Source organism: Salmo salar, chromosome 02, assembly GCF_965601325.2.
Source record: "Salmo salar chromosome 02, fSalSal1, whole genome shotgun sequence".
NCBI lineage: Eukaryota > Metazoa > Chordata > Actinopteri > Salmoniformes > Salmonidae > Salmo > Salmo salar.
The window spans coordinates 38945039-38970798 of NC_138292.1; the positions used below are offsets into that span (position 1 = coordinate 38945039).

Sequence of the window (25760 nt, forward strand, 5' to 3'; positions counted from 1 at the left end):
GAGGAATTGACCACGTTAATTACCGTAAATTGTCTGACGTAAGCAACCCTCACAAGCTGATGTCCAAATGAATGTACATCAAATCACAACCGTCCGTTTCTCTCGCGAAATCTCAGTGAGACTAACCGGTTACGTGGAAATGATTCCATTGTGTTGATAACTAGTTAGCTACAGTCCTCTATGTACATACATGAGTCCTATACTAGACACTGGGTAGTGAATTTGCCCTGATCCTAATGTACTTTTTTGAGTTTGAGAGAGTTATCCCCCGTCCAAAAAAAGAGGAAGACTATTGGTAACATTACTAGAACATTAATGCTTTAACCTTTAACAGGTAGACAGATGTTGTCAAACAGAAATAGCTGCTCTGGATGTGTACAGTCCATTACTCCCAGCTAGTCAGCCGTGTGTTAGGCTACTACTCCTCGGGGTACTCATTTCATTAACCTGAATGGATAACTTAAGGTTTTCTTGGAATGCTTTCGAATATACCGGTAGGCTAGTCTAGATCTACACCTAATAGCCATTGAAGGTCTGATACATTTAAGTCATTTAGCAGACGCTCTTATCCAGAGCGACTTACAAATTGGTGCATTCACCTTATGATATCCAGTGGAACAACCACTTTACAATAGTGCATCTAAATCTTTTAAGGGGGGGGGTTAGAAGGATTACTTTATCCTATCCTAGGTATTCCTTAGAGGTGGGGTTTCAGGTGTCTCCGGAAGGTGGGCTACAAGACGGGCTACTGAAGCCATTGGGCAAGATTGCAGTTGAGTTCTGACCTCTAATTGCTTTGATACAAGCACACTTTAGAATCCTGAAAATGACCTTTAGAAACATTTTAATGCCAATGGTTATGATGTATCACCAAACATGCAGCTATTCTTAATGTACAGTACTAACTTAATATAATGTAGGAGTATTATAATGAAGATTTGGATTGCATAATTAACTATACGTACTGTGTATATATAACTCTCTTTGATATTTATAGTACTGCTAGATAGTATACTCATGCTGTATATTTGTATTTAAACACAGTAATGTCCTTTTTTTCATTGGCTGTTTCACTTCTCATCCATCTGTTCTCTGGACAAGCCTCTTGGCTGCTTGTCCTCCTGGATGGGGTAATGAGATGGTGTCATAATGGAAGAAGGGGTGAAGATGAGAAGTGTTGAAGGGCTATCAAGAGCTATTTGTCGTTTGGAGCCATTCTTTAACCTGAAATAAAAACAGAACTTGTAAGAAAACATAGATGCCATGAATCCACTATTCTCTTGTGACCACCTTAAAGGGGAAGTTTTATTTTAGGGGGAGAAACCATCTAATATCAAGTTGTAAAATCCTGAACTTCCCCTTTAAAATGTAGGTGATTTGGTTCTGGGTGCTGATATGAGTTCCCATCAGTGACAGAACAAGAGTAAAGGAAGGAACAGACAGTGAACGGCCAAGAGTCCAGTTCTGGGTTAGTAGTAGGGGAAACCTACCAGTGCTATTCGGTTACTGCCACCATTGCACAATTCTCTTTACTCTCTGAAGCTATAGCTAAGTACTCCGCCCTGTGAGAGAGGGAGAGAGGTGAGGAATAAGAGAGAGGGGGGCAGAGAGGCAGTTAGAAAGAGAACGGAGAGAGGCAGTTATAACGAGAACGGAGAGAGGCAGTTATAACGAGAACGGAGAGAGGCAGTTAGAAAGAGTACGGAGAGAGGCAGTTAGAAAGAGTACGGAGAGAGGCAGTTAGAAAGAGTACGGAGAGAGGCAGTTAGAAAGAGTACGGAGAGAGGCAGTTAGAAAGTAACAGTTTTAGCTAGGTAATTACATGGCAAGAAAATATTTTCTGAGGAAGATTGAGGAAAAAGTGTTTAAGTGTGTGCTCTTGTGCGTGTGTCTGCGATGAATTGGACCGGTGTGTGTGTGTGTGTTTGTCTACTCACGCGCTCTCTCTCAATGCTTCCTCGCCTTGCGCTGATATCTTCCTGTAGCAGTAAATCATCTCCACCACCAGCCATACCTGCAGCCCAACGATGGTGACATACATCATCACCTCGGACAAGATGGAAGCTATCCCCCTGGTCACTAGTGAAAGAGACTAGAGGTTAAGAAGGAGACCGCCTTGGGCTTAATTAATTGTTAATTAATTAGAAGCTATTTCAATGAAAATATACAGATTTCTGATGCCTCATAAAACATGATGAAACAATTATCCCCAGACATCCACAAGGGTTCAGTGTTTCACTGGAAATGGCCCAGTTTTTCAAGGTCAACATTAATCTCAACTAAAACTGTTGGAATGACCTCAAGTAGTAGGTGAGCTGACTAAACTTGCTGCTAAACCCAACGTTCTAGAGACACTGCATCGACCGTTGTGGGAGCTTTTAAAATATTACTTAGGATTATGAAAGCAATTTAGCTCTTGGGAGTCTGACCGCTCCTCTCTTGAGAAAAATCCTTCATCCGAATGCAGGTCCATTAAAGCAGTACAGTAGGTCTCTATGTATTCATACCCCTTGACTTATTCCACATTTTGTTGTGTTACAGCGTGAATTCAAATTAGGATACATTTTTTTTGTGTGTCTCACCCATTGACACCATAATGACAAAGTGAAAACTTGTTTTTAGAAATGTTTGGAAATGTATTGAAAATGAAATACAGAAATAGCTAATTTACATGTACATATGTATTCACACTCCTGAGTTAATACACCTTTGGCAGCGGTTACTGCTGTGAGTCTTTCTGGGGAAGTCTATAAGAGCTTTGCACACCTGGATTGTACAATAATTTTCCATTAATATTTTTTTTAATTGGTTGTTGATCATTGCTAGACAGCCATTTTCAAGTCTTGCCGTAGATTTTCAAACCGATTTAAGTAAAACATGTAACTAAGCCACTCAGGAATATTCAACGATGTCTTGGTAAGCAACTCCAGTGTATATTTGGCCTTGTGTTTTATGTTATTGTCCTGCTGAAAAGTGAATTCTGTTGGAAAGCAGACTGAACCAGATTTTCCTCCAGGTTTTTGCCTGTGCTTAACTCTATTACGTTTATGTTTATCCTAAAACCTTGCTAGTCCTTGCCGGGGATAATGTCACTTCATATAATGTTTTCATACTCTGCATTACTCATCTCATATGTATATACTGTACTCTATACCATCTACTGCATCTTGCCTATGCCGTTCGGCCATCACTCATTTATATATTTTTATGTACATATTCGTATTCATTCCTTTACACTTGTGTGTGCATAAGGTAGTTGTTGTGAAATTGTTAGGTTATATTACTTGTTAGATATTACTGCATGGACGGAACTAGAAGCATAAGCATTTCGCTACACTTGCATTAACATCTGCTAACCATGTGTATGTGACAAATACATTTGAATTTGATTTTACCCATGACATGATGCAGCCACCACTATGCTTGAAAATATGAAGAGTGGTACTCAGTGATGTGTTGTGTTGGATTTGCCCCAAAAATAATTGTATTCAGGACATAAAAACCATTCCTTCGCCACATTTTTTGGCAGTTTTACTTTAGTGCCTTATCGCAAACAGGATGCATGTTTTGAAATATTTATTATACTGTACAGGCTTCCTTCTTTTAACTCTGACATTTAGGTAAGTATTGTAAAGTAACTGCAATGTTGTTGATCAAACCTCAGTTTTTTCCTATCACAGCCATTAAACTCTGTAACTGTTTTAAAGTCACTATTGGCATGGTGAAATCCCTGAGCGGTTTCCTTCCTCTCTGGCAACTGAGTTAGGAAGGACGCCTGTATCTTTGTAGTGACTGGGATACACCATCCAAGTTGTAATTAATAACTTCACCATGCTCAAAGGGATATTCAATGTCTGCTTTTTTCCCTTCAATAGGTGCCCTTCTTTGAAAGGCATTGGAAAACCACCCTGGTCTTTGGTTGAATCTGTGTGTGAAATTCACTGCTCAACTGAGGGACCTTAAAATTATCTGTATGTGGCATACGGAGATGTGGTAGTTATTCAAAAATCATGTCGCTCTTGCTGTGGGTGATTCCTTGATCCACCTCTACGCAGACGACACCATTCGGTATACATCTGGCCCTTCTTTGGACACTGTGTTAACAAACCTCCAAACGAGCTTCAATGCCATACAACACTCCTTCTGTGGCCTCCAACTGCTCTTAAACGCTAGTAAAACTAAACGCATGCTCTTCAACTGTTCGCTGCCCGCACCCGCCCGCCCGACTGGCATCACTACTCTGGACAGTTCTGACTTAGAATATGTGGACAACTACAAATACCTAGGTGTCTGTCTAGACTGTAAACTTCCAGACTCATATTAAGCATCTCCAATACAAAATTAAATCTAGAATCAGCTTCCAATTTCGCAACAAAGCCCCCTTAACTCATGCTGCCAAACATACCCGCTTAAAACTGACTATCCTGCCGATCCTTGACTTCGGCGATGTAGTTTACAAAATAGCCTCCAACACTCTACTCAGCAAACTGGATGTAGTCTATCACAGTGCCATCCGTTTTGTCACCAAAGCCCCATTTACCACCCACCACTGCGACCTTTATGCTCTCGTCGGCTGGCCCGCGCTATGATATATGTCGCCAGACCCACTGGCTCCAGGTCATCTATAAGTCTTTGCTAGGTAAAGCCCCGCATTATTGAAGTTCTTGATGATCCAAGAAATGGTTGATTTAGGTGCAATCTTACTGGCAGCAATATCCTTGCCTGTGAAGCCCTTTTTGTGCAAAGCAATGATGACGGCACGTGTTTCCTTGCAGGTAACCATGTTCGACAGAGGAAGAACAATGATTCCAAGTACCACCCTCCTTTTGAAGCTTCCAGTCTGTTATTCAAACTCAATCAGCATAACAGAGTGATCTCCAGCGTTGTCCTCGTCAACACTCACACCTGTGTTAACAAAAGAATCCCTGACATGATGTCAGCTGGTCCTTTTGTGGCAGGGCTGGAATGCAGTGGAAATGTTTTGGGGGGATTCAGTTCATTTGCATGGCAAAGAGGGACTTTGCAATTAATTGCAATTCATCTGATCGCTCTTCATAACACTCTGGAGTATATGCAAATTGCCATCATACAAACTGAGGCAGCAGACTTTGTGAAAATTAATATTTGTGTCATTCTCAAAACTTTAGGCCATGACCGTATATCTCTACTGTATGTCTTTTTTGATACAGTATCTACTTTAGGGTCAGCTGTCAATGACAGTGATTTGTTGGACAATCATTGGCGTGGCTGTGGCTGAGCATTTGGATTGGGGGATATGAGACTTAATGACAGCTGTGGCCGCTTCTGTGACAGGGCTACTACTACTTACCATCCATCAACAGCTGTGTAGATAATGAGATGTACAACTGTTTCCTGTTTGTCAAATGTCCTTGATTTTGATATCAATGCTTCCATTTTGGAACATGGTCCAACCTACCATGGGCCATCTAACCCTGACCCTAAATCAAAATCATATAACTCATGCACCTTGTTCATCATCCGCTTGGACAATATTGCCACTTTTGGCAATTCAGGCATGGACATTGAGTGTCGGTCAACTCCTGCCCTCTCTTCCCTTCCTTCCTTCCCTCCCTCTACCCCGCTACCCCACCACCCTCTCTCCCCTCCAACTCTTCCCCCTCCCTATGCAGGGTTTAAGTAAGCCTATGTCATGGCTCTACTTTCACAAGGGTGATCTTAGTGTACTATTTCCCTCTCTTCCACCCTCTCTCTCCCCTCCTCTCTCCCCCTCCCCTATCCCCAGATGAGGGTGTGTGTCTACTATACTGGTTGTGTGTGTGTTCCTTTGCATGTGTTCGTTTGTGTCTAGACCTAAACCTAACCCTGTGAACCCTAAAGCCAACGCCTCACGCCTTGGCACCACGTTGAGGTGGACGATCTTGGTGGTGTCGTTGTGGAACTTGAAGGAGCTGAAGGTGAGGGTGCGGGTGAAGATGCAGCGGTAGGTGCCCGTGTCGTTCCACGTCACGTTCAGGATGTAGATGGAGCCGTCCTGCAGGTCCTTGGTCTTCTTGCTGCCCTTCCAGTCCAGACGCTCGTAGAAGCGCTCGTCTGGGGTGTCGCTCATTAGATCCTCGTAGCTGTAGATCTATTGGAGAACACAATGGGGGGGAAGTGAGACATACGAGCTTGCAATCCAAACTAATATGCTGTTTCCCCGTTAAATGGAGCATATCAGTTTGGATTGGCTATGTGGTTAGAGCGTATGCCCTGAGATTGGAAGGTAGGCCGTTTGAACCTTGCTCATGTCATACCGAAGACTTAAGCATTAAGGAGATGCGTTGGGGGAAAGGCCTTGCGATAGACTAGCATCCTGTTCAGGGGTGTACATCGAGGATCCTGCTATTCTAGCTTATTTAGTTTCGATTCTAGGTTATATGAGACAGGGTTTGGTGAGCCAACACACTCATCCTGGGCAGATCATATTAGGATTTTTACATTACTGGATGAAATCTGTGCAGCACTTTAATCAAAGCACCAATGTTCTGCATCAACAAGGGCTCATATCTCTGGACTAAGTGCTCAATCAGGTACTTTGGTTCTGTTATGGTTGATTATGGAGTGATTTCAAAAAAAGATTAAGTAATTTCTGAAGCAGTTTGGTTAGTACAGTATGAGCAGTAGTGGAAGAAGTACCCAATTGTCACACTTGAGTAAAAAGTAAAGATACCTTAAGAGAAAATAACTCAAGTAAAAGTGAAAGTCACCCAGTAAAATCCTACTTGAGAGTAAAAGTCTGAAAGTATTTGCTTTTAAATATACTTAAGCATCAAAAGTAAATGTAATTGCTAAAATATAGCAATTACACTTCCCCAGAAAGTATTAAAAGTAAATGTATACATAATTTCAAATTCCTTACATTAAACAAACCAGACTCCACCCTTTTCTTGTTTTATTAAAATGTACGGATAGCCAGGAGCATGCTCCAACCCTCTGTCATGACGTTGGCCTGTGGGTAAGGTTTATGACCCCCCATAAATATCTTTCTTCCTTCCCCTCTCTCTGACCCTAATGAAGGACTTTTGAATAGCCTTTGTTAAATATAGAGAGTTTGGGAACATCAAACAAGTGGGGGGAAAGGAACCATATTTCGGTAATAGAACCAGTTGGAAATATACCAGGTACTTAATGAGTATGGATCTCAGTTCGGTTGTCATCTGAGACATTATGACTGATGACAGGACGACATAAACTGTACCTGGGAAAGTCTACACATTCTAGGTATCAGATTCACATGGAATTGTTGTGCAATTTAAATGTTTGATATTGAAACTGTTTGTTAGAAGATTAAATGTAATTTAGCTTCCAATTGAGAGAATTGGGTTTTCATAAGGAAAGAGCCCTGACCAATCAGTGGCCTGCCCCTGTGAAGAGACGGGTTATAAATGATGAAACACACCCTTCTCCCCTCGCCACTATATAAGCCAGTGACAAAATGTAACCAGCCTGTTCCGGGTACGTGAGGTCTGCAGCCTCTGCGTTAAAAGGACTCACATGTCAAGTACAGAACTAAGCCAACCTCAGCGTGAGCTTTTGTTGCGAATGGTATGAACTTTGAACTCTTATTCACTACAGAAGTGATACTTCCTAGCCGTTGAGTTAGCAGCGGCCGCTGTAAACGTGGGCTAGGAAAGGACGGACGACGTAACCAGTCTAACACACAACGAAGATACTACAACGTATCCAATTTACCACCAGTGACATTCTTCCGAAGACAGGAAGATCTCTGTTGGCCAACACGGCCAGTATCTACGACCAACCTACCGAAACGCAGCTCAGAGTAAATATTTATTGCATTTTCCTTTTCCAAATGGCCGGTAATTTAGAATGCATACAATACTGTATTTACGATAGCATAGCTGCTTCCTTTGTTCCTCAGTCTTCCCGCTCTTTCATTCAAGCCCAACCCCCTTTCTTTGTGTAACAAGCCTCATACAGGTAGCGTCCACCAGGGACGTTTTCTGTATGACATAATTTGTATTCTGTGTATATGTAATTCTGTGTGATTAGTTAGGTATTCGGGAAATAAATAATTAAACCCAATTTTTGTATTGCTGATTCAACTTGTTAGCCAGGGTTTGTGAAGATAACCAAGAATTTACAACTTTCATATGAGACTGAAAATAAGGTGACGATTAATATTGACTGCTATCGATGTAAAATATTACTAGGTCTTTAAGAGTTTACTCGGAAGATAATGGCTCTATAAACACTCTTCCGCGGTGTCCCGACTTTCTAGTTAATTACATTTACATGATTAGCTAATCAAGTGAAATTAATTACAGAGAAAGGATTTTATAGAATAGCATGTCATATCACTTAATCCGGCATAGCTAAAGACACGACACCTCATACATAATTTACAAACGAAGCATGTGTTTAGTGAGTCTGCCAGATCAGAGGTATTAGGGATGACCAGGGATGCTCTCTTGATAAGTGTGTGAATTAGACCATTTCCCTGTCCTGCTAAGCATTCAAAATGTAACGAGTACTTTTAGGTGTCAGGGAAAACGTATGGAGTAAAAAAAAAACGTCCAAGTATTTTTACTTAAGTAATTTACATCAACGAGTATAAGTATCATGTGCAGTGTTTTTCCTGGTCCAGCATGCATGTCTATAACAGGGATTCTTATTTTTACAGTAAAACTATATAATAATAATAATATATGTAATTTAGTGTATACGTTTTAATCCAAAGCAATTTGTAGTAGACTATGCATGCATTTTAGAATATGTGACCCCAGCAGGAATGGAACTACAACCCTGAGGTTACTAGTGCCACATTCTTACCAAATGAGCCACACAAGACCCCCTACAGTGACTTCTGACTCTGCCCCTTGACCCCTATGAAACAACAGGCTGAATAGCACGGTCAGAGGTCTAACCCATGTCACTCTGCTCTTGACCCCCAGCCCTGACCTCTCCTTGGGGTTCTGTTTCACGAGATCAATCTTAGCTTTCATTTGTTCGAAGTTACTGGATGGAATACGAGGCCCCTGCTAGGGGCTATTGATGCATAATAGTCTTTATTGTTTTTGAGTATATGCTTTCAGCATTATGCTCAGCATGTTGTAGTAACTGAGGGCTGAATCCTAACTTGTATGGATATGTACACACAATAACTCATGTAAATCATGCATTGCTATCAATAACAGATTGTTTTACTTATGCACACTGGTCTAAAACGGATTCACCCCTTAACATCCAAACTTTTGTTTCACAGTTTCCAAATATTGTAGTGTCAAACCAGGCAACTGGCTGCGGCCACTCCCCCAGCAGGAGCCCTTGTTGAGGCTGTATTAGTCAGGGCCTGCCTGCACCACTTCCTGATGCATTAGCTGTTTAGAAACAAACAGAGCTAATGGGATCTCTCTCCTCATTTATGCTGTTATGTGATGGAGGGATTTAATGGCTAATGGCTGCCCTGTATTGATGTTGGAACAGACTCCTTCCTTTTAGGGAAAGTTGTGTATGTTTACATCTGACACTGAGGAAAAGAGCCCTTCATGAAAAATGCATGGCTGTGATGCTCTTTCTCATGATAAATGATAGCTCCCATTTCACTGGAGAAGAGAAATTGCCTATGAATCAAAACAAGCATGGTTACATTTCATGTGTTTTGTCTTTTTACTGAATGAGTTAAAATGATCTACCATTGATGTGTCTCCATTGTACAGCACCCATTGGTGTGATGACTTGGTAGTCATTGTGTTCAGTGGGGCTCTAACGTTCATGAATTGCTTATGAAACCTTGTTTCGTAATCCAAATTGAAACTAAATGTCAATGAATGCGTACTGGAAGCGAAGTCAGGTGCAGGAGAGCTGAGTGAATTGAACAGGCGCACTCTTTATTCCGGTAAACTTGCAAAAAAGCACAGAACAATGTGCCCAAAACACTGAACATAGACAAATGTCTGGCGCGTAACAAAATTCCCAATATACAAAGTACACGTAACACAAACAATCTTCCACAAAGACATGATGGGGAACAGAGGAATAAATACATGTAGATTGATTGGGGAATGAAAACCAGGTGGGTACGGAACAAGACAAAACAAATGGATACATGAAAAATGGAGCGGCGATGGCTAGAAAGCCGGTGACGACGACCGCCGAACGCCGCCCGAACAAGGAGAGGAGCCGACTTCGCCGGAAGTCGTGACACTAAAGGCCTGCCTTTGTTGCTGATACAACAGACAAGTCAACCTGCTTAGCTACCTCATTGACTCTCCGTGGGGTCGATCCCCACAGAATGAATGGGGACACTTTTCAAACTCTGCTGGGAGGGATCACTTATTGTGCACTTGCACACTCCCTGTCATGGATTTAACAGCGGTGGAAACTCCCTCCAGCCAATGTTAACACTAATCCAATCCTTTAAATCCATCTCGGTGAGTGCGCAAGTGCACAGTTTAATAATAATCATTTAATTATTATATTTCTATAGCGGTTTTCATAATCTCAAAGCGCGTCAAAAGCAAAAAACAAACAAGCAATACATCATGAGTAGCCTTTAGTTTAGGAGAAATGCGGAGAATCTAAGGTGTCTCAACAATATGTATTTTCCCCGGAAGTGTGCACTCATTCACTACTTCCCACAAATCTAAAAGCACTGCAGTCATGGGCTAGTGGGAGTACCATATTTATTCTACCAGTACTTTCCTTTTAAATCAATGACGGAAGGTGAACAGGTGCACATTTTGCGAGGAGGAGAGATAATTGGGATATATCCCGCTACTGTCCCTATGGATCCGTGTCTACTCACTTTTGTGAACTCGCTCTCCCCTTTGGGCATGAAGGACCATTCAACAGTGGCCTCGGCGGGCACCTCGGCCCTCATCTTACAGGAGATACAGCCCAGCTTAAAGCCTTCGTTGACCACTGCGTCAGTGTCAGAGTCCACCTCCACACACGCTCCATGGCATAGAGACGCTGAGGAGAGAGAAAGTACAACAAACATACAGTTAGCCATGGATATTTGGTGCTAGCCATGGATATTTGGCTTTACAGCCCACTGGGCGAATCAACGTTGTTTCCACGTCATTTCAATGAAATTACGTTGACCCAACGTGGAATAGACGTTGAATTGACGTCCGTGCCCAGTGGGAGTACACTCCTCTTTTACAGTGGTCACATCCGTGCAGCACGATAATTTCATCACTATAAACGGTTGGTCACTATAACCACGTTCACAAAAAATTGAGTGCAGTGTACGAGTAAATCTGAAGTAGGCCTGAGAACCATCATGGGTGATGATCCTTGTTCATTGATCCATGGCTTGAGAACAGGCTGATACAAGGCCAACACTCTAGGGATTTTATCTCAATACGTTGCAGGCAAACTGTCTCCTAATGCTTGTCAATTGAATTGGCAGATAATATGATAATGATATGGTAATGATATAATTAACAGTTTTTGTTTTGCATGCTTGCTCCTATCGCTCATAGCATGCTTGTCTTTTTTTCAATATCAGAGCATAAATTCTTGCATTTTTTTTATTTCCACTCATAATTTCGATATAGGTTTTGGTCAATTGTGTTGTTTTTTTCAGATTCATATAGTCTATTGACCAATTAGCCAAACAAGCTACAATGGGTAAGGGTGACCTGGATGTAGAAATTGAGGGGAAATAAACAGATTGCAGTGAGCGATGCTAGTCTCCTTGCAGCCTGACTGCGAGGTATATATAAGTAAGCTACTTGCATATATAGACGCATAAGTCAATATATGCCATCATGTCGCATACTGTACATTGGCCGAGAGCAACACACCTGTAACTGCACGTGTTTCTTTCTCACACTGCACCCTGCAGTTTCCACAAAGGCATCTGCATCGCTCTCAACCAATGATCTCGTGCTATTTTCAGCTTTGACCTCTGGCGATGCTTTTTTGTTCAACCGTAATGAGATGAGGGGACAGGATACACATTGCACATGCTGTCAGATGAAAAGGGACTTGAAAATAAACCAACACATAGTTTGGTTGAATTTCATAGTCACCATTCATAATATACTACAGTACCTGATATGCACCAACGTGAGAACTCTCTGAAAGAAATATTGCAACACTGAATGCTGATACAGATGAAGACAGAGAGAGAGAGAGAGACAATGCTGCAGAATACTGCAGAGAAAGAGGAAGAAACAGAGGGAGGGTTGGAGAGAAGGGAGGAAGGAAAAGGGGAGGAAAGGAAGGAGGAAGGGAGGAAAGAGTGAGAGTTAACAGCCATTTCTAGGAGAGGCAGAGGGGACAGGCGTAATGCCTGCTGATTCACTGCAGAGAGAGGGGGAGGAGGAGAGAGAGTTAACATCACAACAGTTTCATCACATCAGCTACTTCCACATTGGGGGGGGAGACAGCCTATGCAGACAGACGTGTAGAAAGGGGACTGGGATGGCTAGTTTTGACTGCTCAGAAAGGAAAAGACCTGGAAGGAACACAGACATGAGGACCCCTAACACTGTCACATTTCACACTACCACCATATCATCCAGCAAATGAGAGAGTTGGTTGGGGGAGGTTACAAGACAGGAGATAATGCTGACGGACCATTGCTACAAGACAGCAGAGGAGGGAGAGGGAGAGTGGTGAAAACTGACACAGTGTAATTAGAGAAAACACAAACAGTGGCAGGCCGTTGTTTGAAGAGGAGAGGAGAGGAGAGGAGAGGAGAGGAGAGGAGAGGAGAGGAGAGGAGAGGAGAGGAGAGGAGAGGAGAGGAGAGGGGCACAGTGGGGAGGAGTGGATGCTGCTACTGGCTGTTCATAGCAGAGACAGCGAGAGGAGAGGGCAGGAGAGGAACAGAACATGCAGAGTGGGTAGACTCATCCAAACAAAGTGCAGACTCAGTGACCTACAGTTGAAGTCGGAAGTTTACATACACCTTAGCCAAATACAATTAAACTCAGTTTTTCACAGTTCCTGACATTTAATCTGAGTAAAAAGTCCCTGTCTTAGGTCAGTTAGGATCACCACTTTATTTTAAGAATGTGAAATGTCAGAATAATAGTAGAGAGAATGATTTATTTCAGCTTTTATTTCTTTCATCACAATCCCAGTGTGTCAGAAGTTTACAATTAGTATTTGGTAGCATTGCCTTTAAATTGTTTAACTTGGGTCAAACGTTTCGTGTAGCCTTCCACAAGCTTCCCACAATAAGTTGGGTGAATTTTGTCCCATTCCTTCTGACAGAGCTGGTGTAACTGAATCAGGTTTGTAGGCCTCCTTGCTCGCACATGCTTTTTCAGTTCTGCTCACAAATGTTCTATAGGCTTGAGGTCAGGGCTTTGTGATGGCCACTCCAATACCTTGACTTTGTTGTCCTTCAGCCATTTTGCCACAACTTTGGAAGTATGCTTGGGGTCATTGTCCATTTGGAAGACACATTTGCGACCAAGCTTCAACTTCCTGACTGATGTCTTGAGATGTTGCTTCAATATATCCACATCATTTTCCTCCCTCATGATGCCATCTATTTTGTGAAGTGGACCAGTCCCTCCTGCAGCAAAGCACCCCCACAACATGATGCTGCCACCCCCGTTCTTCACGGTTGGGATGGTGTTCTTCGGCTTGCAAGCTTCCTCCTTTTTCCTCCAAACATAACGATGGTCATTATGGCCAAACAGTTCTATTTTTGTTTCATCAGACCAGAGGACATTTCTCCAAAAAGTATGATCTTTGTCCTCATGTGCAGTTGCAAACTGTAGTCTGGCTTTTTTATGGCGGTTTTGGAGCAGTGGCTTCTTCCTTGCTGAGCAGCCTTTCAGGTTATGTCGATATAGGACTCGTTTTACTGTGGATATAGATACGTTTGCACCTGTTTCCTCCAGCATCTTCACAAGGTCCTTTGCTGTTGTTCTTGAATTGATTTGCACTTTTCACACCGATGTACGTTCATCTCTAGGAGACAGAACACGTCTCCTTCCTGAGCGGTATGATGGCTGCGTGGTCCCATGGTGTTTATATTTGCGTACTATTGTTTGTACAGATGAACGTGATTGATTTCATTTCATTTGATTTTCCCAAGATGTCAAGCCAAGAGACACTGAGTTTGAAGGTAAGCCTTGAAATACCTTCACAGTTACACCTCCAATTGACTCAAATTATGTCTATTAGCCTATCAGAAGCTTCTAAAGCCATGACATCGTTTTCTGGAATTTTCCTCTGTTTAAAGGCACAGTCAACTTAGTGTATGTAAACTTCTGACCCACTGGAATTGTGAGTTAAAAGTGAAATAATCTGTCTGTAACGATTGTTGGAAAAATTACTTGTGTCATGCACAAAGTAGATGTCCTAACCGACTTGACAAAACTATAGTTTGTTAACAAGAAATTTGTGGAGTGGTTGTAAAACAAGTTTTAATGACTCCAACCTAAGTGTATGTAAACTTCCGACTTCAACTGTATCATCAACCTTCTGCAAACTAATTTCCGGTAATGTGACAGACACAGAGCACAATATCCAAATCCGTTGCGTAATCTGTTGATGGTTGGGCAGAGATTTGCCTTATGCAACTAATATTCCAGAAACTGCAGATTAGATTAGGAGAGGAGCCAGTGCGGGAGATTAGCCGTTGATATCAATTTACTGAATGCAGTCTGAATGCAACAATACAAAATGGTGAGTTATAGTCCCTGAAAAGGCTGTCTATCTGTCAGTCCCTACAGACTGATGTTGATAAGTCAACTGTTAGGAACGGAAGGGATTGCAAGAGGATGGATGGAGGTCATCTTCGGAGCCAGAGAGGAGATAGACAGAGAGGAGATAAAAGGAAAAGGCAGAGAGAACATACAAAAGATAGTGATCTACAGTAGAGTGAAGGAGTGAGAGAAATAGAGAGAATGGAAGCGGATCTATAGAGCGAAGGAAAGAGGGAGAGAGACAGAAGGGAAGCAGATCACGTCAGTTTCCATGACAAGGTTACCACCCATTTACAGTGGAGATGCATACACACCCTCGACCTGGGGGAATAGCACACATCCATGACATGTCCCTGGACACTAACCAAGAAATGAACTTTCCATAGGAACAAACACATGTAATGTACACATCTAGACCAGCATCGCTGGCAGCTAGTGAAGTGACTGCATTTGAGGATGCCTGAAGAATTCTTGGATCTGTGTTGAAAATGGCCTATTGACACTCCCCTAGGCTTTTTCTATCTTTGAATTAGAATCTCCAGGGAAGGAGTTGTGTCCATAGTACTGTACATTGAAGTGTAGTCTGGGGACTTCTATCAGTTCAGGGAAAGAGAGCATGTCACATGCCCTAAAAGACACATCTATAGAAACACCGTCCTGCCTTTAAATGCTCAAAAGGCAGCATCTTGTCGATTTGGACACAGCCTACAGTGTTTGTTGTCTAATATCTATCTAGTAGGGCCATTTATCCAACTTCGAAACAGACTAAAGTATATTGATGAACTAAATGCTCTCCCGTAAATCACTACCTCCCTGCTTAACGGATACCAAACCTACTAGTGATCATGCCCTTGCTCAACTCCATATCTCTCTCGTGCTGCCTATCTCACTTTGTCTCTGTCTCACACACACACACACACACACACACACACACACACACACTCTCAGATGTAATCTGAGTGCGAAGGAATTATCGTGAGACACCCATCAGGAAATCACTTTGGAACACTATCCCTCCCCTCTCCCTGTCTCCAGGCCCAATACTCTGGCTGTGTGTGTGTGTGTGGAGGTTTTTGTGTGTGTGAACTGCTTCAACCTGAGGCTGAACTGCTTTGACTCATGGGCAGACACAGAGAGAGAGAGGGAAAGAGGGAAGCCTCCATGTCCCCTCTAACGGAGGACCCCGCATCAGTGGTGCCTGCCTGTCTAGACTGACTAGGAACAGAGCGCCAAGAATAGAGGCTCTATGACCAACAGTCAGTTTATCTATCAAATGTATGGCTACCACTGCAGATGACCCTGGGCATGTTAGTGTGTTTGTCTTGTTACATCACTAGACTTTAAACCAATATATTTCAGTCCACATGAAAAATAAAGACAGACTATGCATACTTTTCTTACATTTCTATGGAAAACTTCTTTAATATTTTTTTAGAGTACTGTTTAATCAGTGAGTACATTACAGGTACAAACTCTAGGCCATTATACTAGCTACAGTCAAGTAAAACATACTTAAGAACCTGCAGAGCACATAAAGACAGTGCTTTCAGTGTGTGTGTGTGTGTGTGTGTGTGTGTGTGTGCGCAATTAGAACATTTAGTCATGGTCCAGATTAGCGGATTAGATTAGCGGATTAAACGGATAGATTACACCGTCCATCAAATTTACAGATTTGAATAATTGATTTTATTTTGAGGCTATTCTGAACACCTAGGAGAAGCTTGAACCGGATCACAACTGCAAGAATATGAATGATCTTATCAGTGCAATGGCTGCTGCATTTCCATTTACAGTCTTCCTTCCCCAGATGTTAGCACACACAATTTGAGTCCATCAATCAGGACAGCCTTTGGGAGGGCTATTTGAAATGGGCAAGTGAATAAATTACGTCGATCTTAATTGAAGCTATGAACTATTGAATTGATCTCATCTCCAAAGTGCTTGAGATGTTTGGAGAGGCTTGCCACTTCCAGTATTCCATTAACCATTAACCTCGTCCTTTAGCAATTCCTGCTCGTCCATTTGACAGGCTATGGGTCTATGGGCCTGTGCTGGTCTCTCTAACAGCAAGGATTCCTCAAGGCTGCCAGTCTTTAGATTTGATGTGTCTTTATGTTTTACACTCTTGTCAACAGCAAGGACAAACGAGGCAGGTAGTATGCAGTTTAGTCATATTGGGGGAAAATGAGATCAGCCCATTTTGGTCTTCTTGTCTCACTCCCATGTACTTGTCTTAATCATCTGCTTGTCCAACTCTCATCTACCTGTCCAACTCTCATATACCTGTCTCACTCTCATCTACCTGTCTCACTCTCATCTACCTGTCTCACTCTCATCTACCTGTCTCACTCTCATCTATTTGAAGACCAGACTTCTTTGAGAATTCTGTCTGTCCTTATCATCACCCATTGTCTGTCTCCCTGTCTGTCCTCTCTCATATTTTCTCCCTGAATGGGTACAGATGTGCACAGCACGCCAGACCCTGTCTCTCTTTGGGCTGCCCTCACTTGGCCTGTCCAGCAGACATACAGGCTGCTTTATTTACCCGTTACACAAGTGCTGTTGCATAACACTCATACCTCCACCCCAACCTCTCTCTTCCTCCTCCTCCTTCTCTTTCTCTCTCCCTCTTCCTTCACTCTCTCTCCCCCCTCTCCCTTTTTCTCAAAAACTATTTTTTTCAGCCTGGTCTCATTGTCCTCCATCACTCTGCAGCTCTCTTTGTGCACCAACTCTCCATCCACTCCATCCCTTCATTCTTTTGGTGCACTGACATCATTTTAAGAGAGTTGGCTGTAGTGCTGCCAGCGAGGGTAAACTGTGTGTCCTGAGGGTACTGCTAACGGGGGCAGGTTTAGATGGGGACACGGTGGGCATACTGTGTGTCCTACATTTGGGACAACATGTGGTGGCAGCGGTTGTTTCGTTTACAGGGGCAGGGTTAGAGGGGGACAGAGTTTGGCTGGGGGAGATAAGCTCCCCCTAAATCTCCCATTTAAGGAAATGCTTCAGCATTAATATGGAGTTGGTCCGCCCTTAGCTGCTATAACTCCACTCTTCTGGGACGGCTTTCCACTAGATGTTGGACCATTGCTGCGGGGACCTGCTTCCATTCAGCCACGAGAGCATTAGTGAGGTCGACCGCTGATGTTGGGCAATTTGACCTGGCTCGCAGTCAGCATTCCAATTCATCCCAAATGTGTGCGATGGAGTTGAGGTCAGGGCTCTGTGCAGGTCGGTCAAGTTCTTCCACACCGATCTCAACAAACCATTTCTGTATGGACCTCGCTTCGTACACAGGGGAATTGTCATGCTGAAACAGGAAAGGGCTCTCCCCAAACTCGGATTGCCAGATGGTGAAGCGTGATTCACTCCAGAGAACGTGTTTCCACTGCTCCAGAGTCCAATGGCGATGAACTTTACACCACTCCAGCTGACGCTTCGCATTGCGCATGGTGATCTTAGGCTTGTGGCAGCTGCTCGGCCATGGAAACCCATTTCATGAAGTTCCTGACGAACAGTTCTTGTGCTGACGTTGCTTCCAGAGGCAGTTTGGAACTCTGTAGTTGCAACCGAGGATAGACAATTTTTACACGCTGCGCGTTTTAGCACTCGTTCTGTGAGCTTGTGTGGCTTACCACTTCGTGGCTGAGCCGTCGTTGCTCCTAGACATTTCCACTTCACAATAACAGCATTTACAGTTGACCGGGGCAGCTCTAGCAGGGCATACATTTGACGAACTGTCTTGTTGGAAAGGTGGCATCCTATGACGCTGCCACGTTGAAAGTCACTGAGCTCTTCAGTAAGGCCATTCTACTGTCAATGGTTGTTTATGGAGATTGCATGGCTGTGTGCTCAATTTTATATACAATTGAAGTCGGAGGTTTACATACACCTTAGCAAAATACATTTAAACTCAGTTTTTCATAATTCCAGACATTTAATCCTTGGTAAAATTCCCTGTCTTAGGTCAGTTAGGATCACCAGTTTATTTTAAGAATGTGAAATGTTAGAATAATAGTAGAGAGAACGATTTATTTCAGCTTTTATTTCTTTCATCACATTCTCAGTGGGTCAGATGTTTACATACACTCAATTAGTATTTGGTAGCATTGCCTTTAAATTGTTTAACTTGGGTCAAATGTTTCGGGTAGCCTTCCACAAGCTTCCCACAATAACTTGGGTGAATAAGTTGGGTGAATTTTGGCCCATTCCTCCTGACTGAGCTGGTGTAACTGAGTCAGGTTTGTAGGCCTCCTTGCTAGCACACACTTTTTCAGTTCTGCCCACATATTTTCTATGGGATTGAGGTCAGGGCTTTGTGATGGCCACTCCAATACCTTGACTTTGTTGTCCTTACGCCATTTTGTCACAACTTTGGAAGTATGCTTGGGGCCATTGTCCATTTGGAAGACTCATTTGCGACCAAGCTTCAACTTCCTGACTGATGTCTTGAGATGTTGCTTCAATATATCTACATCATTTTCCTCCCTCATGATGCCATCTATTTTGTGAAGTGGACCAGTCCCTCCTGCAGCAAAGCACCCCCACAACATGATGCTGCCACCCCCGTGCTTCACGTTTGGGATGGTGTTCTTCGGATTCAAGCCTCCCCCTTTTTCCTCCAAACGTAACGATGGTCATTATGGCCAAACAGTTCTATTTTTGTTTCATCAGACCAGAGGACATTTCTCCAAAAAGTATGATCTTTGTCCCCATGTGCAGTTGCAAACCGTAGTCTGTCTTTTTTATGGTGGTTTTGGAGCAGTGGCTTCTTCCTTGCTGAGCGGCCTTTCAGGTTATGTCGATATAGGACTCGTTTTACTGTGGATATAGGTACTTTGTACCTCTTTCCTCCAGCATCTTCACAAGGTCCTTTGCTGTTGTTCTGGGATTGATTTGCACTTATTGCACGAAAGTACGTTCATCTATAGGAGACAGAATGCGTCTCCTTCCTGAGCGGTATGATGGCTGCATGGTCCCATGGTGTTTATACTTGCAAACTATTGTTTGTACAGATGAATGTGGTACCTTCAGGCGTTTGAAAATTGCTCCCAAGGATGAACCAGACTTGTGGAGGTCTACAATTTTCTTTTTGAGGTATTGGCTGAATTATTTTGATTTTCCCATGATGTCAAGCAAAGAGGCACTGAGTTTCACAGTAGGCCTTGAAATACATCCACAGGTACACCTCCAATTGATTCAAATGATGTCAATTAGCCTATCAGAAGCTTCTAAAGCCATGACATCATTTTTCTTGAATTTTCCAAGCTGTTTAAAGGCACAGTCAACTTGGTGTATGTAAACTTCTGACCCACTGGAATTTGGATACAGTTTATTATAAGTGAAATAAACTGTCTTTAACAATTGTTGGAAAAATGACTTGTGTCATGCATAAAGTAGATGTCCTAACCAACTTGCCAAAACTATAGTTTGTTAACAAGAAATTTGTGGAGTTTTAATGACTCCAACCTAAGTGTATGTAAACTTACGACTGTCAGCAAAGGGTGTAGCATAAATTGTTTATGAAATACACTGCTCAAAAAAATTAAGGGAACACTTAAACAACACAATGTAACTCCAAGTCAATCACACTTCTCTGAAATCAAACTGTCCACTTAGGAAGCAACACTGATTGACAATACATTTCACATGCTGTTGTGCAAATGGAATAGACAACAGGTGGAAATTATAGACAATTAGCAAGACACCCCCAATAAAGGAGTGGTTCTGCAGGTGGTGACCACAGACCACTTCTCAGTTCCTATGCTTCCTGGCTGATGTTTTGGTCACTTTTGAATGCTGGCGGTGCTTTCACTCTAGTGGTAGCATGAGACGGATTCTACAACCCACATAAGTGGCTCAGGTAGTGCAGCTCATCCAGGATGGCACATCAATGCGAGCTGTGGCAAGAAGGTTTGCTGTGTCTGTCAGCGTAGTGTCCAGAGCATGGAGGCGCTACCAGGAGACAGGCCAGTACATCAGGAGACGTGGAGGAGGCCGTAGGAGGGCAACAACCCAGCAGCAGGACCGCTACCGCCACCTTTGTGCAAGAAGGAGCAGGAGGAGCACTGCCAGAGCCCTGCAAAATGACCTCCAGCAGGCCACAAATGTGCATGTGTCTGCTCAAACGGTCAGAAACAGACTCCATGAGGGTGGTATGAGGGCCCGACGTCCACAGGTGGGGGTTGTGCTTACAGCCCAACACCGTGCAGGACGTTTGGCATTTGCCAGAGAACACCAAGATTGGCAAATTCGCCACGGGCGCCCTGTGCTCTTCACAGATAAAAGCAAGTTCACACTGAGCACATGTGACAGACGTGACAGAGTCTGGAGACGCCGTGGAGAACGTTCTGCTGCCTGCAACATCCTCCAGCATGACCGGTTTGGCGGTGGATCAGTCATGGTGTGGGGTGGCATTTCTTTGGGGGGCCGCACAGCCCTCCATGTGCTCACCAGAGGTAGCCTGACTGCCATTAGGTACCGAGATGAGATCCTCAGACCCCTTGTGAGACCATATGCTGGTGCGGTTGGCCCTGGGTTCCTCCTAATGCAAGACAATGCTAGACCTCATGTGGCTGGAGTGTGTCAGCAGTTCCTGCAAGAGGAAGGCATTGATGCTATGGACTGGCACGCCCGTTCCCCAGACCTGAATCCAATTGAGCACATCTGGGACATCATGTCTTGCTCCATCCACCAACGCCACATTGCACCACAGACTGTCCAGGAGTTGGCGGATGCTTTAGTCCAGGTCTGGGAGGAGATCCCTCAGGAGACCATCCGCCACCTCATCAGGAGCATGCCCAGGCGTTGTAGGGAGGTCATACGGGCACGTGGAGGCCACACACACTACTGAGCCTCTTTTTGACTTGTTTTAAGGACATTACATCAAAGTTGGATCAGCCTGTAGTGTGGTTTTCCACTTTAATTTTGAGTGTGACTCCAAATCCAGACCTCCATGGGTTGATAAATTGGATTTCCATTGATTATTTTGGTGTGATTTTGTTGTCAGCACATTCAACTATGTAAAGAAAAAAGTATTTAGTAAGATTATTTCATTCATTCAGATCTAGGATGTGTTATTTTAGTGTTCACTTTATTTTTTTGAGCAGTGTACATTAAATAAGTATGTAATTGTTCTGTCATTTGTTCACTCAGGTTCTCTTTATCTAATATTAGGTTTTGGTAGAAGATCTGATAACATTCAGTATCAAAAATATGCAAAAGGAGAGAAAATTAGAAAGGGGGCAAATTCTTTCTCACAGCACTGTACATGTAATATGGATTCAGAACGCGTTATGTGCATTTGTGCATACTGTAATAGATTTGTTGTTTGCATACCATAGTGAAGCATACCTCACACCTCACCTACAGGTACTAATCTACACTGTTCTAGACTGTTCCATGCTGCCGCTAATGAGCCCTCCATTTTAACTCCAACGCATGGCCTCATCTCATCTCGCTATTCGCTCTGAAAACAAGAACAGCTGGTTTAGGGTTTTAGTGAGCAATCCGGCAAAAGGCAACACTCACTCGCACGCACGCACGCACAGAAGTACACTCTGGTCTTGTTTATTGCAGTCAATGGGAAGGAACTCTTGGTTAATACTGTATCTCTATTATTTAACAATCAGTGTTACAATCACAGTCAGAGTCCCTGTAACTAAGGCTAAACCAACAAAGATTCACACACCCTTCTCCTCTCAAAAGCTGACCATGCACACAGCACGGCCACTCTGATCATCCCACAGTACTGGGCATCTATGCTTATTGGCCCCTATAAGAACAGACAAAGAGTGAAGACTGGACTGTGGCCGTGACAACCACCCACTGCCCACTCACCTTGCAGAACCCACAGCGCCAGCGGGACCAGCAGCAGCTGAACTGCAGACATCCTGGCGGAGGGAAGGGAGAGGGCTCTCACCGGTGCCAACCCACAAGCACTCTCACACACACACCCCACAGACAGGGAAAGACAAAGCAAGACTGTAGGTCTCCGTCTATTAGCAGCTACTCCAAATAAAGGTGCTCCAACAGAAAAAACCTCTGGGTCTTCAAAAGGTCTTCACTCTCACTCCAGTGAGGATGAGTAAAAAAAAAAACTAAAGAGAAAAGTAACAAAACACAACTGGAGCGTCCCAACCAGTCTGGGAGAGGAGATCTGAGGCAGGACCTCTTCTGGTGAGGCGCAGTCAGAGTAACTTTTTTGTCCTCCTCTTCAGCTGGTGCTTAGCCTGGGGGGCATCCCTCTGTGGGTGGAGGGGGGTGGCCAGTTGAGGAGGAGGTCAGCTCTAGGCTGCGTCCTTGTCAGTGCCCCTTTAGTGTCAGGAATATACAGCCTCCGCCTTACCTCACCGGCCTCCGTACTGAATCAGACTGGTGCCTGTCCAGCCTGTACAGAGTCCACAGTCTCCACACCACCGTATTTAGTTACCAATGATGAAAAAATACTGCCCTGCGCCTCAGGTTTCAGTAACCCTTGTTGTTCATTTAAAGCTTTTGTTCAACTATTTATAATCTGGACGGTTGTTTGGCAATGTGACTGGGTGCACACAGAAAAAAGCAACATGTGGTAAATGGACTAGCAGCTGATATGATCAATGATTCTTTGCGGTGAGGTTTTTCAGGAAGACATGTTGAGTTTAAGCTCAGAAAGTAGATGACAACATTAGTGTGTCTGATGGAATTTGTGCATATCATGGAAGACAGATAATTGTGTAATGAGTTTGAGTGATGTAATGCAATATTCAACATAAAAAAGTGTTATATTTGCAAAAATAAAGATGCAGGTCCATCAACAAATCATTCCACAACACTTATGATAATTGATGCTTTACATTTATATTTTAGTCATTTAGCAGATGCGCTTATCCAGAGGACTTGCAGTATGCCTACTTAGTGCATACATTTTTGTTCTTGTTCATACCAATAAACCAGTGCATGTTTTTATTATTATTGTTTTGTTGTTGGTAACACTAGTCCCTACAGGTCATGATAACAGGTCATTCCATAGACAACAATTAAGAGTGATTGTGGCCAAGAAGGCATGTAGAAATAACTTTACAGCTGCCCTATTGACGATCTAACTTTATACCATTTGTTATTATAGCAGTGGTCGAATAGATACCATACTAAACTACATTCCGATATATTATTGGATATGACTATACAAACCCACAGAATTAATTAATAAAAATGCCTAATTAAAAACCGAATTAAATTCGTGATTTTCTCCACATCTGGCCACTTCACATTTGAAAAAGATATGCTGCGTTTATGAGCAATATCTGTCCTTACGTATGGTACCCTCTTATTCCTTTTTTTCTTTCCCCATGTGTTTCTCTTTAGATTAAATTCTCTATTGCGTCTACTCCAAGGTTTTGGGTCGAATGTTGCCTTCCAGGCAGTTCCGTGCGTTTGAGAGAAACCTGCCGCTGCGTGGAAAGCGTGGCACAGAAGTTCAGCAATAATACGCGAAGATTCCCATTCTAGGCACTTTCAAATAATCGCCACAGTAAGCATAAGAACCGGCTATTTTTCAACATAATTTGCTATTGAATAGGTGACCAGAGCGCCGAGGGGAAAAACGGATGAGCCTGCGAAATGACATGGTCTTCGGAAGGCTGCTCCCTATCTAGGCGATATCACTCTTTGGGACAGGGAGAGCGAAGAGAGGTTGGGGAGGGAAATGAATAGGAGGAGGGGAGGAGTAGTGTATTGCAGCAGTGGAATGGAGAGGGATGATAGGAGAGGTATGTGGATGTGGTTGTGATGGCATCGATTATTTATTAATGTACCGTTTTCATCCGTAAAATGGGCAAATCAGAGCCTATAGGCCTATGAAACGGCGCCGTAGCATAACGCTGAGGCGGGTTTGGCAAGCACTATGTATTTAACTTAAGGATCAGACCCTTTTGTTCAATTTTTGCATAAAATCACTTACCCTAATTTAACTGCCTGTAGCTCAGGACCTGAAGCAAGGATATGCATATAGAGTAGCTATTACAGTGAAAAAATACCATACTATTGTTTAAGGAGAGTGCACAACAAAACAAAAAACTTTTATCAAGGCAACTGGTTTGATACATTCACCTCTGAAGGTAAATGATTACATTCAGTAATCTGGCTCTGATTTGTCATCCTGAGGGTCCCAGAGATAAAATGTAGCACAGTTTTGTTTGATCAAATCCATTTTATATTCAAATGTATGAACTGGGTTCTACAGTTTGAGCCCGTGCATGTATTTTTCTTTTGTAGTATCTTTTACCAGATCTAATGTGTTATATTCTCCTATACTAATTTCACATTTCCACAAACTTCAAAGTGTTTCCTTTCAAATGGTATCAAGAATATGCATATCCATGCTTCAGGTCCTGAGCTACAGACAGTTAGATTTGGGTATGTCATTTTATGCAAAAATGGAATAAAAGGGTCTGATCCTTAAGGGATTATAGCTTTCACCTGGATTCACCTGGTCAGTCTATGTCATGAAAAATGCATGGAAATGTTTTATACACTCATTGAATATGTGTGTTGACTGTGATCGGGTAGGTGTGTCTTGTCTGTTTAATTAACAAAATAACAAACTATCGATTTCATGCAGATGGCGCATGGCTGCACCTGTAACATAAGCCTAATTAAACTCAAAATATGCTGTTCTCTTCTTTTGAAAATGCATTTTATTAGTTGATTAATCGGAAATTTTCCATGGAAAGTTAAGCCCTGGAATTTGGGGAATTTTGCTTAAATTCATCAAAAAAGTTAGCTTATAACAGTGAACCTTTTATGTGGGATACACATGAGGCAATTCTAGGTGTTATGGCATATTTTGGTTAAACTATCCCCAATTCAATGGAATTGCAACCCTCTGCATGCACAGTGCATTCTTCCATCACATGTGCAGTGCACTCTTCCATCACATGTAGAGCTGATTCTCAAGATCTTGCACACTAATGAGATGCTATTGAGCCCACACTACTACACTGTCTGAGCCAAGGACTACATGCTTTCTGGTAAGTTTTGATTACAATACTGGGTGGGGTGAATATATTTTATATGACATACATGATTTTTTGTTAACTTGTAAATAGTAGCCTACAG

At 42.9% G+C, this 25760-nt stretch overlaps 1 protein-coding gene across 2 annotated transcripts; it reads right to left on the reverse strand.

Annotated features, from left to right (window-relative positions):
• Positions 1-827: 827 nt before the first annotated feature.
• Positions 828-23743, reverse strand: LOC106582421 (sodium channel regulatory subunit beta-1). Of its 2 annotated transcripts, XM_014165531.3 has the most exons (6): positions 22503-23743; positions 10787-10953; positions 5872-6109; positions 1938-2079; positions 1491-1562; positions 1089-1224 (listed from the first exon to the last, which is right to left on the reverse strand). In XM_014165531.3, exons 1-5 carry the CDS (start codon positions 22552-22554, stop codon positions 1496-1498), a joined length of 666 nt encoding a protein of 221 aa, XP_014021006.1. In that variant the 5' UTR covers positions 22555-23743; the 3' UTR covers positions 1089-1224; positions 1491-1495. The 2 variants fall into 2 exon arrangements, with proteins under 2 accessions (XP_014021000.1, XP_014021006.1); XM_014165525.3 differs by lacking the exon at positions 1491-1562 and having other exon boundaries at positions 828-1224; positions 22503-23398.
• Between the last annotated feature and the right edge of the window lie 2017 nt (positions 23744-25760).

Coding starts and splice junctions, on each gene's coding strand:
- LOC106582421 (XM_014165525.3), bottom strand. CDS start 22,554: ATGTCTGCAGTTCAGCTGCTGCTGGTCCCGCTGGCGCTGTGGGTTCTG. Junction 2,080..5,871: donor CCTCAACGTGGTGCCAAGGC/GTGAGGCGTTGG, acceptor CTCTTTCACTAG/TGACCAGGGGGATAGCTTCC. Junction 1,225..1,937: donor GAAGCATTGAGAGAGAGCGC/GTGAGTAGACAA, acceptor TTTTTATTTCAG/GTTAAAGAATGGCTCCAAAC.